The 15376-nt window shown below is 38.6% G+C and overlaps 1 protein-coding gene across 4 annotated transcripts in view; it reads left to right on the forward strand.

Annotated features, from left to right (window-relative positions):
* The first annotated feature begins 1533 nt into the window (after positions 1-1533).
* CLGN (calmegin) overlaps positions 1534-15376 on the forward strand; it is a 29959-nt gene continuing 16116 nt past the window's right edge. For 2 of the 4 annotated variants that reach the window (XM_035323727.1, XM_035323732.1), the window contains exons 1-8: positions 1534-1645; positions 3016-3057; positions 5602-5780; positions 7020-7090; positions 9371-9429; positions 11085-11226; positions 12053-12134; positions 14888-15080. In XM_035323727.1, the coding sequence (XP_035179618.1) occupies positions 5619-5780; positions 7020-7090; positions 9371-9429; positions 11085-11226; positions 12053-12134; positions 14888-15080 (709 nt within the window). In that variant the 5' untranslated portion in view covers positions 1534-1645; positions 3016-3057; positions 5602-5618. The remainder of the gene's footprint in view (positions 1646-3015; positions 3058-5601; positions 5781-7019; positions 7091-9370; positions 9430-11084; positions 11227-12052; positions 12135-14887; positions 15081-15376) is intronic. The other 2 variants (XM_035323730.1, XM_035323731.1) reach the window with 2 other exon arrangements.

The raw sequence follows: 15376 nt of genomic DNA on the forward strand, positions 1-15376 counted from the left end.
TTGTTTTTAAATAAATATTACTTATTTTCATGAATGGAAGATTGCAGATGGATCTTCCATAGATGTCTTACAATGAACAGTAGGAATATTAAAAATGAATTCTGCAGTGAGCAGAATTCTTGAATTCTCCAATTACGTCTAAAAGGACGTATGTGTATTTCAAGCTGCAAAGGTAGTTTTCATCTGTCTTTTTTCATGATGGAATGCACAAGAATATTCCCCACTTACTTTTTAGCTGGTGGTGTCTAAAGATTGAAAATTCTGTAGGAGTATAGTACCATTTCAGAAAAGTACATTAAATAAGGATTTGAATTAAGGCTTAAAAGATCCTTCTGATCGGTATTAGCTACACCTTAACAAGAGGAGAAATGGTGTGGCTTTTCTATGACATAAACATACACTGTGTAAGTTGTGATATTTACATTGATCTTTAGAGCTCATAATTGAAATGATCTGTAGCAGTCATAAGTTTTGATGATGTTGTCAAAGAAGAATTATAATCAAGATTGAAACTTTTGCATTAGTTTACACTGACCTTATAATGCTTGAAAGGTGGAATATTGAAAAAAAAAAAAAAAGCCAAAAAAAAAGCATTTGGATTGACAGTTCACATTACATGTTCTAGTGTTAATTCCAAATAGTTCTGAGTTACTTGAGTTATTTAGGCTAGTTAGCAAACTAGTGTGTGGTAGAAAAACCAAATGGAGACATCTATAAAAAGTTATGAGGTATTTTGTATGGGCCATAGCCATTATGTCCATAAGGCTGTTTCCTGAACGTGGTAAGAATCAAATGATGTACAACGGAACTGGTACAGCTTTTGGTGAGGAGGCCTTTGATGACGTGAATTGAACAACGCAATGTTACATGAAAACACTATGAACCCTGATCTGGTTTGTCACTAGCTGCACAGCTCTGGTGCCAAGAAGTTCCTAGTGGTCTCTCAAGGAACTGCTTCTCCTTGTGCCATCTCCACATTTTGTGTATTGCTGCCATGTGTCATGTTCTAAATTCTCTCAACTTGTACAGTGTCCAGAATCATAGAATCACAGGGCAGTCCCTCTGCTTTACTATTCCTGGAATCTAGGTTGGATTGCTTGACTCAGTCTTCATTTCCATTAAGGGTTTTGTTAATTTGACCTAAATCGTTCCAATTAGCAATGGAAAGAAGGCCATGGCTTTCAACATTCTGGTAAATGATCAAACGTGTGTGGAGCATGATAGTTACCGCAGTGAGTACATTTAAAACCCCACTGACTGGGACAGCGGTTGATCTTGGAGTCCACACTGGAGCACGCATTTACAATTTTAAATGCCAATTTGACGGAATCCGCCACTTCTCCTAACAACTTTCCCCCAGCCAGGGCAGAGCACTTAACGCAGGCCACGCGCCCCGCTCCGCCGCTTCCCGCTGCCTGCCGCCATCTTGCCACGCTTTTATACCTGCCGCCCCCTCCCGCCGTCGGTGGCCCCGCCCCGCGACCCGGCCGCCGCTCGGCGTCGGCGCCGCGAGCCCTGCACCTGCTGCCGGGCGCCCGCGAGGGGAGACGAGGAGAGCGCATGCGCGGCCGGGGATGCGCTGGGGGACCGCGGCCGGGCTCGGAGGGGATCCGGTAACCGGCCGGGCGCGGGCACGGGCTCACCGGCAGGGCCCGGCGGCGGGGGGCGCGCGCGCTGCGCGGGGACGCGCTTTGTAACTGGGGCGGGGGGGGGTGCTGCGGCGGCCGTTAGCGGAGGGCGCGCGCGTGGTGTGTGTGGGGGCTTCTCGCGCGCCGGCCGTTGGCGGCCGTTGGGCTTCCCCCCCTCCCACCCCCCCCCGCGGCGTCCTGAGGGGGGTCCTGAGGGAGGTGTCGGGGTGCCCCGGGTGCGGGCGGCCCTTCGTGGTCTTGTGACGGCCGTGTGCCCGCAGCCTGCGGGGAGCGGGGTGGCTGCCTCCTTGTTTTATTCGTTTTTCATCGAAAGCGGCTTCCTCGAGCCAGCGGGAGCGGTGAAATAACGCGGAAAGTCACCCGTGTAAATAGCCGAATTGAATCCCGCTGTCGCTGTTCTCACGCAGCATCTTTAGCGCTCCGGCAAGGGACAGGAAGGTGCCATGTGCCCCCAGCGTACGGGGAAATAAAACTTCGGGTGGGGGCTCCTGAGGGGTTTTCGGGGAGCAGTTCCCGCTGGGTCAGGCTGATGCCCACGAAGCTGTATCGGGGAAGGAAGGCAGCAGCACACGGTTACGGGCACACAAACCCACCCTTTCCATCGCGCTGGCTGGAGTTGGTATTTGCCCTCCCCCCCCCCGTGCCGCTGGTGGCTGCAGGAGCTCTAAGCTGCTGGGCGAGGAAGGATGTTAATGGCAGCCTTGGTGCCCTCCGCTTGAGGAAGCGGTTTCAGGAAGGCTTGACCCTCTTCTCACTACGAGTTACCAGTCATGTAGAAGGTCCTGACTTTTATTGAGTTCCACATCAAGTGGGATAACACCTGCGATGCCATTAATTTCATGGCACGTGTGAGACCATGGCACAGAGGTCCGAATTGCCGTACTTGTGCTCCACAGCCTGCTGTAGAAATCAAACCAGGTGGGAAGGGCTCCAGCTCGGTACTCAAAGCGGAGCCAGCTCTGAGGCTGGACCCTCTGGCTGGACACTCAGGGCTTTATCCCCTCCGTGCTGGAGAGCACCAAGGGCTGAGACTGCACCCTAGACAGCCTGACCCGCTGCTTGGCTGCTATTATTGGGAAAAAGTTGTGAATACCCAATGAGATCCTTTCATCCATCAGTTTATGCTTGTTGTCTTGTATCGTTGTCTAGTACGCATCCCACAGACAGTGGCTTATTATTTCAGAGGCAATAATATGCCGGTGTTGCAGCACTGCTGCTGGTCCCAAGAGCCTGCTCTACGGCAGTACCCTTGGCTTATAATAAATCACAGCTATTGAAGTAAACATAGGCATTTTGTATCGTATATAAAACACAACTGAATTGTGTTGATGAACATGTGTCTGCTTTTTATCTTCATCTGCTTTAGGAGAAGAGGAGCAGAACTGCATGACGAAACACGTTAAGTAAGGTAGGGCAAATTCATGCGAAAAGTTAATTCTAATACCTGATTAATACATGCCACTACAGTGGAGCTAAGGAGTAACGTGTGATGTGCTATTACTTAACTGTTTGTCTTACTGTGATGATTATGAGCAATAAAATGGGCATGGTAAAACTGAGTGCAATAGCCTCCGGACAGAGGTCTTCAAATACATGCCATGAAGTTGAATGTTCACATGTGACAAGCTGAATGACTCTAAGTCAAGAATATTTCAAGTTCTAGAACTGGTCAGAGGTCTATGAATTAACAGTCTCTGTAGTCTTCTAAGATTTTATTTAAAAAATAGTAAAATTTGCAGAAGACTTAAGGTTTCTCAGTTACTAACATGATAATGCAAAGAGGGAACCATAGACTTGTCATCCTCAAACAAAACAGATGGAAAGGATCCAAAGCAAAGAATGGCATAGATTAGTTGAAAAAAAGAATGGTAACATAATTTGATACAGTTTTGTGGAAAATGGGTGTCTGTCCCAAGAGGTGAGGCTTTTTATGTTCTAAGTGATGTTGACATAGTGTCTAGTACTGGTGCCTGAAACAGTTTACTTTTGGCTTTAGATGTAATCAGTACAGTCAATATTAAATGAATAGATCTTAAAATGAATAAGGAAAAAAGAATTAGTTTTCTTTTTTGGATAGCTGTATTGGGATGTGGATTTTTTTTTTGCCTTGACACTATTTGATCTCTATATGCATTGCTTGATAGAACTAGCAGATGTTGTAAATAGATAAATAATTATTAGGGTGTTTCCAATGTTTGCAATGCTTAGCAAATCTGATAAAGCCAGGAAGAAAGAGAGGAACTAAGATTTCCAGAATATAACACAGTATCTGGAGTTGCTGTGGTACTTAGGGTTTGTAGTAGCAAACAGGCAATCTCTGAAGAGCGATGATCCAGCTTAAAAGGGTGACTGCTTTTTAAGGCACAGAAAGCATTTCACTAGCAGAATATTTAGCGTGAGCACTGGTGGCCAAAATAATGCAAGCCTTGAAAATGCCTTATAGTAACAGACTAAGTGTCAGTGTTTGCCTTTCTTTTTAAGCTTTCTGTGGATAGAAATTAACAATCAAAGGATAAACACCTACACAATGGTATCTGGAGTCTGTCTTCCTTCTATTTCCAAATGCGGACAAAAACAAGGTCAGAAAGAAGCACGTTTGGCAAGACCTTTAAGAAGACTTGCGTAGGCACATGCTTGGAATTGTACTGCTCCAAACCGTTGCATACTTCAATATAAAACTGCATTTGCATGTATTTTAGCTTATGCATGTGAAGCAAATGCATCTGGGCAACAGTCTTTTCTCTCTTATAGCAGTACAGATGGAGAGGTTGAGTTAGTTACCTGCTGTTGATATTCATACTTTCGTTAATATTTACAGATCAGTGATTTGCATGTTTCTCTGAAATTTCATGTCTCCCTGAAATTAGAAAGGTACTTGCCCCTCATTATGGGAGGGATACTGAGTTGCTGGAACATCGTTAGAGAAGAGCAACAGAGCTAGTGAAGGGACCAGGAGACAAGGCTTAGGAGGAGCAGCTGAGGGACCTAGGGCTGTTTGATCTAGAGAGAAGAAAGCTGACCTCATCACTCTCAGCAGCTACCTGAAGGGAGCTTGCAGTGAGGATGGTTTTGGTCTCTTTCTCAGGTGACAATTGATAGAACTGGAAATTGCCTCAAGTGTTGCCAGGGAAGGTGTAGATTAGACAGTAGGAAGAATTCCTTCACAGAAGGGGTGGTCAGGCATTGGAACAGGCTGCCAAGGGAAATGATGGAGTTGCCATCCCTGCAGGTATTTGAGATGCATGGACATGGTGCTTAGGGACTTGGTTTAGTGGTGGACTTGGCAGTATTAGGGGGTGGTTGGGCTTGATGATCTTAAGGGTCTTTTCCAGGCTAAATGGTTCTATAATTCCAAGTTTATACTTCAGAGCTTACTGGATAATTAGTAACAGAACAAGTTCTCTGAAACAGTATTTTCTTTTGACACTTAAAAGTTGGAGTTAATATCAACTGTTTTCCTTCAAATGTATACAGTGGGAGAAGGGCCTAGTGCAATAAGTAATTCTGGCTGTGGATAACAACACATCCTACAGCTATCAGCTTTATTTTCCCTGATGAAGGGGATGTTACACTTCTTGATACACTGTGGAGACTGCTTCAGTTTGATTACTTTTTTGGATTGATAAGGATTGAGAAAAATTCAAGCCGTTTTACTTGGTTCTAAAAGCTCATGTATACAGCAGTCAAATCTTTCCTAGATTTGTGGCCTGGCAAAGCGAGGGAACAGCCTACAAACACTTCTGTAGGGAGAAGAAGGGAGAAAAAGTCTGAGTGAGGTCTGCATAATAAGGAATTTATCAAATTAAAATACAGCACTGTACTAAAGTAGTGCAAATGCTTAATGGTCATCATTTCTTATTTTTTTAAAAAAATTTCTAGATAAAATCGTGGGTAAGATTGAACTAATATTGATAATATTTCCCCAACAGTACTTGTAATTTAAAACTTTCAGTTCTTCAGATAACCAGGATGCATTTCCAGTGGGACTGGCTGTGCTTGGGTCTCCTGATAATTAGCTCAGTAACTGCAGAAATTGAAAACGAAGAAATTTTGGGTGCAGATGTTGAAGTGGAGGATTTTGACGAACAGTCTCAAGAAGCTGATGTTGACAAAGATGAATCTTCCTTAGGGGTAAGATTATAGATGCCTTTAGCTAAAACTTGTTTAATTTTAAGTTACGTAGTTGTAAGTAGTAGAAGAATCAGTGCACAAATTTATTTTTAAAAGAGCAAGTCAATATACAGTTGACAACTCGGTGAGTGTCAAACTCACCAGAATGAGTTTTTCATTTGTTGTGTGTGCCTTAAGGATCCTCCTGTATCAAATTGCAACCTGTGGTCAATAGTCACAAAGAAGGTCTTGCTAGTCTTTCAATCTAGGTATGGAACCTCGTGTCTGAAGCCCTCCTTGATAGATAATATACCCTGCAGCCTAACATGCCATTACTAGAGAAGAAAGCACCTTATGCTTATTGACACTTTTCGTTTAGATTGGTTTCTTAATGTCATCAGTCACATCTGCCTTTTAAGATGGTCTTTGTTCCTAGAAAATCTTTCTGCATTTGTCATGCTGTACTTCATAATAGGTTTGCACAATAGTCATAGATAGTTTTTCTTCCATTTTTTTATTTTTTTAACGGTGTAGCCCAACTGTAATGTGCCAGGTAGATAGGAAAACAAAACAAAACAAAAAAGGAACCATGTGTATTAAAAAATAGGAAGCAGAGAACTGGTGCAAGTTGTGTAAATTTTCTGTGTTTTCACGTTACGCACAAGATGTGTACTTCAGTTATGAGCTTTGACCACAGAAAGCAAATTTGTAAGCTATATCTATGCTTTTATCATAGTATATGAAACTTTCTGCAGGTGCTTTCGAAGATGGTAAGCTGCTAGGGCACAAAAACAGAGATGAAACAACTACTGATAACCCCGTGTGCATTTGAGCTCTGTACTGTGTTTAGTAGGTGGACCACCGTTTACTTTTCAAAAAACTGGGGAAAAGGGTTTTTCTGATACCTGAAAGTGAGTCTAAAACTAACCTAGCAGCCTCTTCAACCATCATAAACATACCGCTAGAAGTGAAACCATGAGATCCTCCTGCCTTTTAAGAACTCTTGCTCAGAGTCTCGATTTGTTTCTGTCCTATTCATCGCTGTCCCTTGGTCGCACGATGCCTCATGGATATGAAATTGTGCACTATTAGAGGAATGCAACCAAACTGTAGAAATGAGAGGGCACCGGGGGAAGAGTGTTTTATTCTGTTAGATGTAACTGCTGGTCTGCCTGGCTGGGCTGCTTCCAGAGGTATGATGGTGTGTTTCAATTGAAAAATTGTAGTTTATGTTATGTTATATCTGTAAATATCTTTTAGATTGTATACCAGACGCCAAAGCCAACTGGGGAAGTGTATTTTACAGAAACCTTTGATGGAGTGTTGACTGGGTAAGCTGCACCTTAAACTTACAAACTTCTAATTTCAGCAATTTAACTTACAGTGGCATGAGTTATTTAATATTCATTTTCCTGCTAATACATTCAAAGCAAAACAAAAAAAAGTACAGGGTTTAGAATTGAGAAGGGTGGTCATACTTGCTCCAAATTCTTCATATGGTTAAGCTGAACAGTTAACGTTCCAGGCGTGTAGCTATGTTTTGTGATATAATGAAACCTGTAATAGATTGGATTTATGGATGTTAAAAAAATAATGCAATGCCAGTTGAATTAAAAGGTGAGGTGTACTGCACTGCAGTAGCTTACAGAGTCAGAAATTGTTAGCAAACTATTTCTTCTTCATGTACACTTAGATATGTGCAAGAAGGAGGCAGCACTGCTCTGCATTACAGATTAAAAACTCTGTTGGGGAGGACTGTATAATCCATTTATTGTAATGCTTCCCGTTGTGCTTCTATACTGTTGAGGGGAATTAGATATTTATATGATTGCTGAAATGTTCCTAGGTAGTTTGACCATACTGCACTGATATTTCAGAAAAATATTGAGGTTTAGGTCAACAATTCTTAAGCCAGAAATACTCAAGTTGTCTGCATTTTCTATTTTTTTTCCACCAGTACAGCAATGTAAGGTGTAACTGCTGCTGGGTGGGTGGACAAAATGCCTTGTTTTGCAAGGGATCATGAAAAAACATATATTTGTATGTTACTGAAATTAAAAGAACAAAAACCAGCTCTCATGAAGTGGCAGCCAGCCAGAGGTAAAAGGAGGTGCACTAAGATACATCTTTATCATAGAACTTAAATTTTTGTCTTCCTGTGAAAAGACCGAGAAGCAACAACTGTAGGTGTGAGGTAAACTATCATAAGACACCTGCCTGATGGGGATGCACAACATGAACTTGAAACCAAATAGCATGGTAGCAGGCACCAGTAACTTTGATAAGATTGAATCTTACTCCCTTCTTCCAATTGTTCCTACTGTTCTCTTCTGCAGGGTTTCAAGGAACTTCAGGCCACTGAACATGGATTTGTCATTTTTCACGATATGTTCTTAGATTTTTTTTTTTTCATTTTTGTTACATATTTAGACCACATGTAAAAGGAAAATATTTTTTTATAAAATTCTCATCTTCAGCATGTCACTTGTAAATGTTAAGAAGTGCAACACAAAAGCAGTACCAGTGATGGCAGGAAAATGATTAAAAAGAAAAGGTGAAAATGGTGGTTTAAAAACAAACAAACAAAAACCTTGGAAACTTTGATTAGTATTAGTTATTTTAACATTGGGCTTTCCAGAGGAAGACCAGGGATCTGGCTTGCCATTTATACTGGGTGCTTTTCTACCATCTCTATTAACACAGATCTGGCTGAAATTCAAGCAGTAAAGATAAAGTATTCATCCCTAACATATGCCATGCAGAGAGTTGTTCAGAATGAACAAAATTAGTTCTTTACAGAAGTCACTATGAGAATATAGCATTGTAGTTGATACAAGGAAGAGTTCAGCAACACTGTTGGCTTAAGGCATTCCTGTGCATGGCTCGGGATAGAACCACTGTACGACTGAATGAGGCTGGATTGCCTTTTCTGTTTTCTCCAAATGAGCATTTTGTACAGGGCGTGTGCATATCTTTATTTTTGGTGAGCTGATTTCGGTAAGCTGCATCTGCCTTGTTCAAGGAGATCTGTCAAGGAGATCAGGAGTTTGTTTGCCCTGTTATAATCACTGTGTGTGATAAAATTCGAATCTGCTTAGTGCATAATTGCACTTCTCACTTGGACACTTTTATTTCTTCCCTCCTTCCTCTGCTGTGCACTGCTGCTGTTAATATCAGATAGTGTTAAGGTTTGTTTGAGTGTTTTTTTTGCTTTTCTTTATCACATTGAAGACTTTACACATGAACTTTGCTATTTTCAAGTATTACTTCAACTATTATTTCAAGTTACATGCTCACGTAATAGTCTTACATTGTCAGCCTCAGCTTGTAGATAAAACTGAAGATTATTCAGAGTAAACGTGAATTACTTTAGAGTTATAATTGTATATTCATGTAGATTCTTAGGAAATATTTCAAAATCAATGTTGTATTAGATTAACACTTTAATATTTTGTTTCACATTCTTTAAATTACACAAAGTTCCATGATGCTGACTGTCAAAATCAGTGTCACAGATTCACATCCTAACAGCTAAATCTGTTTGTCCTGTGCTTGCTAAATAATACAGCTTTGCATATGTATTTAAACGACTAGTACACCTCATGTTTTAGGTGGATATTGTCTAAAACCAAGAAAGAAGACACGGATGATAACATTGCTAAATATGATGGTAAGCCTTTTCAGTTTTTACTTTCACTACATAGTTTCTGATGTTCTGTTGCTGTTTGAGAAATAATTATCTCTTGCACTGAACTTACCTTTGAAAACCTAGATGACATAGATCAACAGTATCTTACTTTGTATAATGACTGTTACCCTGAAACTGAGATATGAAAGGTTGTTCGGTTACTTACCATGGAGATAAGTATTTCTGTCATTGCAATAATCTTATTGTGATGTACTAGAATACATTCTGACATCTGAATATTCAGTACTGTTTATGAACAGTGCCTCTTGAGAACTATATTTTCCCGAAATTGTCAGATATTTACCACTTCAATTTCAGTTGTTAAGCACATTTCTAAAGCATCCTATTCAATGTCTTTGCATCTCCTCCGCAGCTGTTGATCTCAAAGCTTAGCCTCTGAAACAAAAAAAAATACTGAAACTGAATGAGTTTTTTTTGGAATACTTTTGTCAGATTGTTTGTGCTTGAATGTAGGATTCTCCACTGTACATTCTCTTGTACAGTTTATTCTTATAGTTTTCTAAAGAAAATAAAAAATAATTGGAAAGTGAAAATGAAAAAGTTGTTTGGCTGATTTTTGTCATTTGGGCTTGTATTTGACTTGTACATTCCTAGGCTGGAAGTAGTAAGGAATGTGTGTGCTACACATTTGTTGTTTTTAAAATACTGAAAGCTGGCATTATCTTAACTGGCTAGAACCAATACCTTTTTGGTGAAATGAGAGAGTGGGCTTTTCTGTGTAGAGCTATGCATATCCAAAATATAGGTCTCTCTCTGTCTAAACTGTATTCTTGATTCCTTTGTACAGTATTGCAATTAATCAGAAATCCAGTGGATATTCACACATGCTACAGGATTGTGTATTAAAAAATAAATGTTGGGATGTAAAAATATCCAATGTTAAATGTATAAATTATTCAATTGAATTTAATTGTTACATGGTGGATTACGGTAAGGACATGGTTCTTTCCTACTTTGGGGCACATGGCCAGCTATTTTTATCAAAAAAAATTATTACGTGTGAAATTGAGGTTTTGATAACTGTCTTTCATTTGGTTATAACCGTTATGGAAGGATGTTTTGTTTTCTGTGCTAGAAACGTGTACTTGAAAGCAGAAGCTTGTCATTTCTTGTTTCTTGTTCTACTTGCCATATTCCTTATAGTCTTCTTCCCTAAGCTTTCTGCCTTCCTTGCTGTCTGAGCCAAACCATTATATTGGATGGATCTTATTTTACGGTCTTAACTGTGAATTGGAATACTAATGGTTTCTAATTCTTGAAATGTACTCCCTAAAACACTGGAGCAGTGTTCCGATAGAAAGGTGTGAGCATCAGATTTGTGTGCCATGAACATTCTTTTTGTATTTAGTGCTGTTAATGTTTAGAGCAGTTAAAGTCTGGAGAAGGGTAGGATGAGTATGTATAATTGTATCCCCAGTAGAATTTTTAGTATTGAATTGGTTGATTATTATTTAACTTCTAACTTTGACATCAAATGTCAAGATGACTTCTCTACTTTGGCAATTAGTCTTATATATATATATATATGCTGTTAGCGCTTTACTTTCTACAAGGCTACAGTTTCTTGACTTCTGCCTAATTTTTTTTTTCAAAGATTGCATGTTTGTTTGTTTTAGGAAGATGGGAAGTAGAAGAGCTGAAAGAAAACACAGTACCTGGAGACAGAGGATTAGTGTTAAAATCGGTGGCAAAGCATCATGCAATATCAACCATGCTAACAAAGGCATTTATTTTTGATAATAAACCTTTGATTGTTCAGTAAGTATTCCCTCAGATTTTTTACTTATTTTTTATTATTCATTAAGTCAATAAAATAATTTAATTCCTTGTAAAAAATACTGTCTTTCACGTAGCATTGGCTTCATATCCAGAGCTACCAGAATTGTAAGTATGAATGATATAATAATCAAGAAGAATTGTAATACAAGTGTTGAGAAGTGGTATTTAAACTCTTATAAAATATTTTGGACAGAAATTAGTACCTTATGAAATTTCTTAAAAAGCTAATCAATTTTTGGTCTTACATCTAAAAGATCTAAATCATGTAATTTGAGTACAATGTTTTTACATTTGCAGAGTATTTCTGTGTAGATCAGTAAAACCTGAATCTTGCAAGTATTATAGCAGTATTAGTGATGATGAGTGTCATGGCAATAGGACTTTTTTTTTTCTGATAACAGACTTGCTTTCTTATACTTACAGACACATCCAGGTAACTCCTCCAGCTAAATTCAGTGTGTTATATGGGCCTTTTCAAAGACAGCACAAACATTTTAGAACTATTCCTGATTTCTGGTTCACTTTGGTGTTTTGCATGTTGGTCAGTACCACTTTGAAACTTTTCTTACTGGTGATACCAACAGCATCAAATGTTACTATGGCTTTTTTTGGCTGACATCACTGCTGTGTTATTTTGTGTAGCAAATAAAACCTGTTTGGTCATGTAGAAACGTTTTGACAGTAATGACTAATAAAAAATAAAGTGACTAAATAGATTATTTTAATGTATTCTTCTCTGTCTGGAGATCAGAATTGAATTTGTATTTGTCTGATGTGGAATGTTTTTAACTTGCTCTTTGCTCAGATACGAAGTGAATTTTCAAGAAGGCATTGACTGTGGTGGTGCATATATTAAACTTCTCTCCAGTAGTAATGACTTGAATCTGGTATGTCTTCTTACTTAATGTTTACTGTTGGTTGCTCATTTGAGGAATGCATAATTGTTCTTGTGCAATGTCATTAGGAGATTAATTCGTAGTGTATTCTAAGTTCTAAAAAGCTTCCCAAATGTTTAAAGAGAAGATTGGGCAAGATAATCATATATATATTATAGTTTGTATATATACAAAGCCTTCATCATTGTGCATTTTACTGGAATATTTGATAACATTATTCTTGTTAAAATTACCATTTATTTTAATGAAAAATGGAGGTAGTCTGAAACTTAAAGTACACTGTTAAAATCTGTGTTCACACAAGAAATCTCAAAATGTGAATGGATTAACATACTCCTCATAGTTCTGTACAAGTGATATTATGTTAACTATTAGTCTTATATCTAGGACAATGGAGTTTTGTATCTGTTTAGTCTGCCTTTTTGCAATAACACAAGCCATAGAATTTCAACTCATAGCTTGTGAAACAATTTTTTTTTAACTGCATGGCATGCAGCATGTCACCTCAGAGAGGGATAGAATGTGGATTTAGAAACTGCAAATAATGAAGTGTTTCCATATAGGGAAGAATTTCTCTTACCAGGGATACTGTCAATGATCAGGTGTAAAGTTGATGCTTTACATACATAGCAACAGTTACAGAATAGTTTTACATATTTGGATAGACTCGGAATGACCAGTCTGGATTCAAAATATTGTCAGGATTCAAAAAAGGTAAGGATACTTCCAATCATGAAGCAGATTGCTCTGGCAATTCAAAAGCTACCCTAGCTGCTATGCTATATGGTTGTGAAGCTAATTGGTGGTGTTGACCCAACTTTCAGTACTAGACAACATTCAGACAGAAGTTGATGAGGCAATCACAGTTACAGCTAGTATCACCTTTAGAAATTGTTGGTTTTGAGATGCATCAAGCTATGCTGTTTGCTCAATAAGATTTGGTAAGGTGGAAAGGCAAGTTAATGGGAAAAGCAATAGAGACTAGTCTTTAATAAAACTTAGAAACACAAGTGTGGGCAGAACTCATAATTTTCTCCCTGGGTGAGATTTTCCATCTGTGCTTTTATTCCTGAGATGGCTGAACATATCTACCATTGCTGCCTTGACCCACAAAGCTACAGCATTGTAAGTACCGAGCAGAAGAGCGTTGTAGTTGCTTATTGAGCAAACTTAAAATGATAGAATTGCTAGCTTGAGGGGAGGTGGTATCATCAGCAACCTGTTTGGATGCTGGATTACCCAATACTGTATTGCAGTGAAGTGTGATGCCTTGTTTATGTGCAAAAGGAAGACAAAGTTGCTTGGACAGGCTCAAGGCATTGCTTGTCCTCACCTGCAAATCAGCAGTCAGAAGGAACATCTTAACACAGTTTTTTTTGTGATTTGTAAGGGATAATATGTATGCGTGCAAGAGTCTAAGAGATGGTGGCATGTGTAAGAAGTTTCTTGTAAGCATTCATGAAATATTTAACTAAAAGCTTTAATGCAACCTCCAAATGCTTTTCCTTTTTCCTCAAATTTGTATGCCAGCATGTGTTGTACTCCAACTTAAGTACTAATAGATCTGTATTAAAAATACAGATGGTAGGAAAACTAGTAGATATGGCATCTTTCATGATGGAAAGATATGTATATGATACTAAAACTGAAAAATCTTACTTTCTAAAAGAAGTTGTGAGACCAAGATACTCTGCTCAGTTACACATGAAACTGAAATTCTCTGACATCTGTTGTCTTATTCTAGAAAGTGAACCAAAAGACTGCAAATGCAAATTTTATCTTTTTATGACCTGGCTCATGGTTCATCCTACACATTTTTTTAAATTATTTTGGTAGGTTTGAGTCAACATTTTCTCTTTCATATCCTTTTAACTTTAAACATACTGGAATAATCAATTAATTCTTGTTAATTCTTAACAGTGATATTTTCAAATGAGGATGAAAGTTATAGAAAAGGACCAAACTTAAAATGTATTAATTTCTGTAGCGCTTAAATCTAAACTGAACGTGTTTTACTTTGTGTTCAAAAACTGCTGCATACTTGAAAATACAGACTGATTTCAAACAGTACATCTCTGTTAGAGTATTTCTTGAAAGACAAAAAGTTTCAGAAATCAAGTGATCTTTCTTCAAGCAGTTGTGTAAGAATATAGCATGATACTATGTATTCCACCTACAAAAATCATCTAGTTAAGGAAAAAAAAAAAAGAAATTTCTGAACAGCTTAATGCACCATACTCTGAAGGAAACTATATCTGGTGTTTTCAGGGTTGCTTATTGTTAGTGTGGAGCAAGACAGTGCTGAAATGCTGGATAATACCCTGTTTACAGTCTTTGTTGAAATGTAAATTGCTATGAAGAGCAATAACTAGTTCCCTTCCGTCTTTTAGTGTAGTGTATGCAGAAGGGTATATATATTTGGATGCCTTGATTTGTGGCAGGGATTTCCACATAATATGTAAGAATAAGGTCCAATATTCTTCTTCCCTGAAGAAGCTTAAGTGATCTGTGTGGTTAGACTGCTCCCTGAGAATGGAAAGCATCCAACAATACGCGGGGACTGTTCATTTCCTTTCATGATTTACCCTACCAGTTTTCAGTGTTAGAGCTGATGCTTCATGAAACACCTTTTAAAAAAGGGGAATTATGCTGTGTATATGCCACAGTATCGAGGAAAAGTAGTACCTAAAATGACTTCATAAAATGTACGGTATAACGCATGCTCAGCTTTTTTGCTTCTACAGGAATACTTTTTTGACAAAACACCTTATACTATTATGTTTGGACCAGATAAATGTGGAGAAGATTACAAACTACACTTTATCTTCAGACATAAGAATCCTAAAACAGGAGAGTATGATGAAAAACATGCAAAACGCCCTGATGTAGACCTAAAAAAGTTCTATTTGGACAAGAAGACTCACCTGTACACACTTGGTATTAATTCTTACAAGTTTAAATTAGAGAACAGATTAAAAATTAGTTTCTGTCCACTGAAGCTTTGTATTTGACTCTGCTTTTTGTTTGTAATAGTCTGTTAATACTGGGGGATGGTTGCTTAATGATTTGGGCTTAAATGATTTAATGACTGAGCTTAACTGCAGGGCGTAAGTGGCTTTGAAATGCTGCTGTTTAATATTCAATTACGGGAAAAAGCATTACCAGCCTTGGCTAGCCTTTAACCTGAAGAACTGATTAATACTTTCAGTACATACTGTGATTAAAAAAAAAAA

The sequence above is a fragment of the Oxyura jamaicensis genome, chromosome 4 (assembly GCF_011077185.1).
Source record: "Oxyura jamaicensis isolate SHBP4307 breed ruddy duck chromosome 4, BPBGC_Ojam_1.0, whole genome shotgun sequence".
In the NCBI taxonomy this organism is placed as follows: domain Eukaryota; kingdom Metazoa; phylum Chordata; class Aves; order Anseriformes; family Anatidae; genus Oxyura; species Oxyura jamaicensis.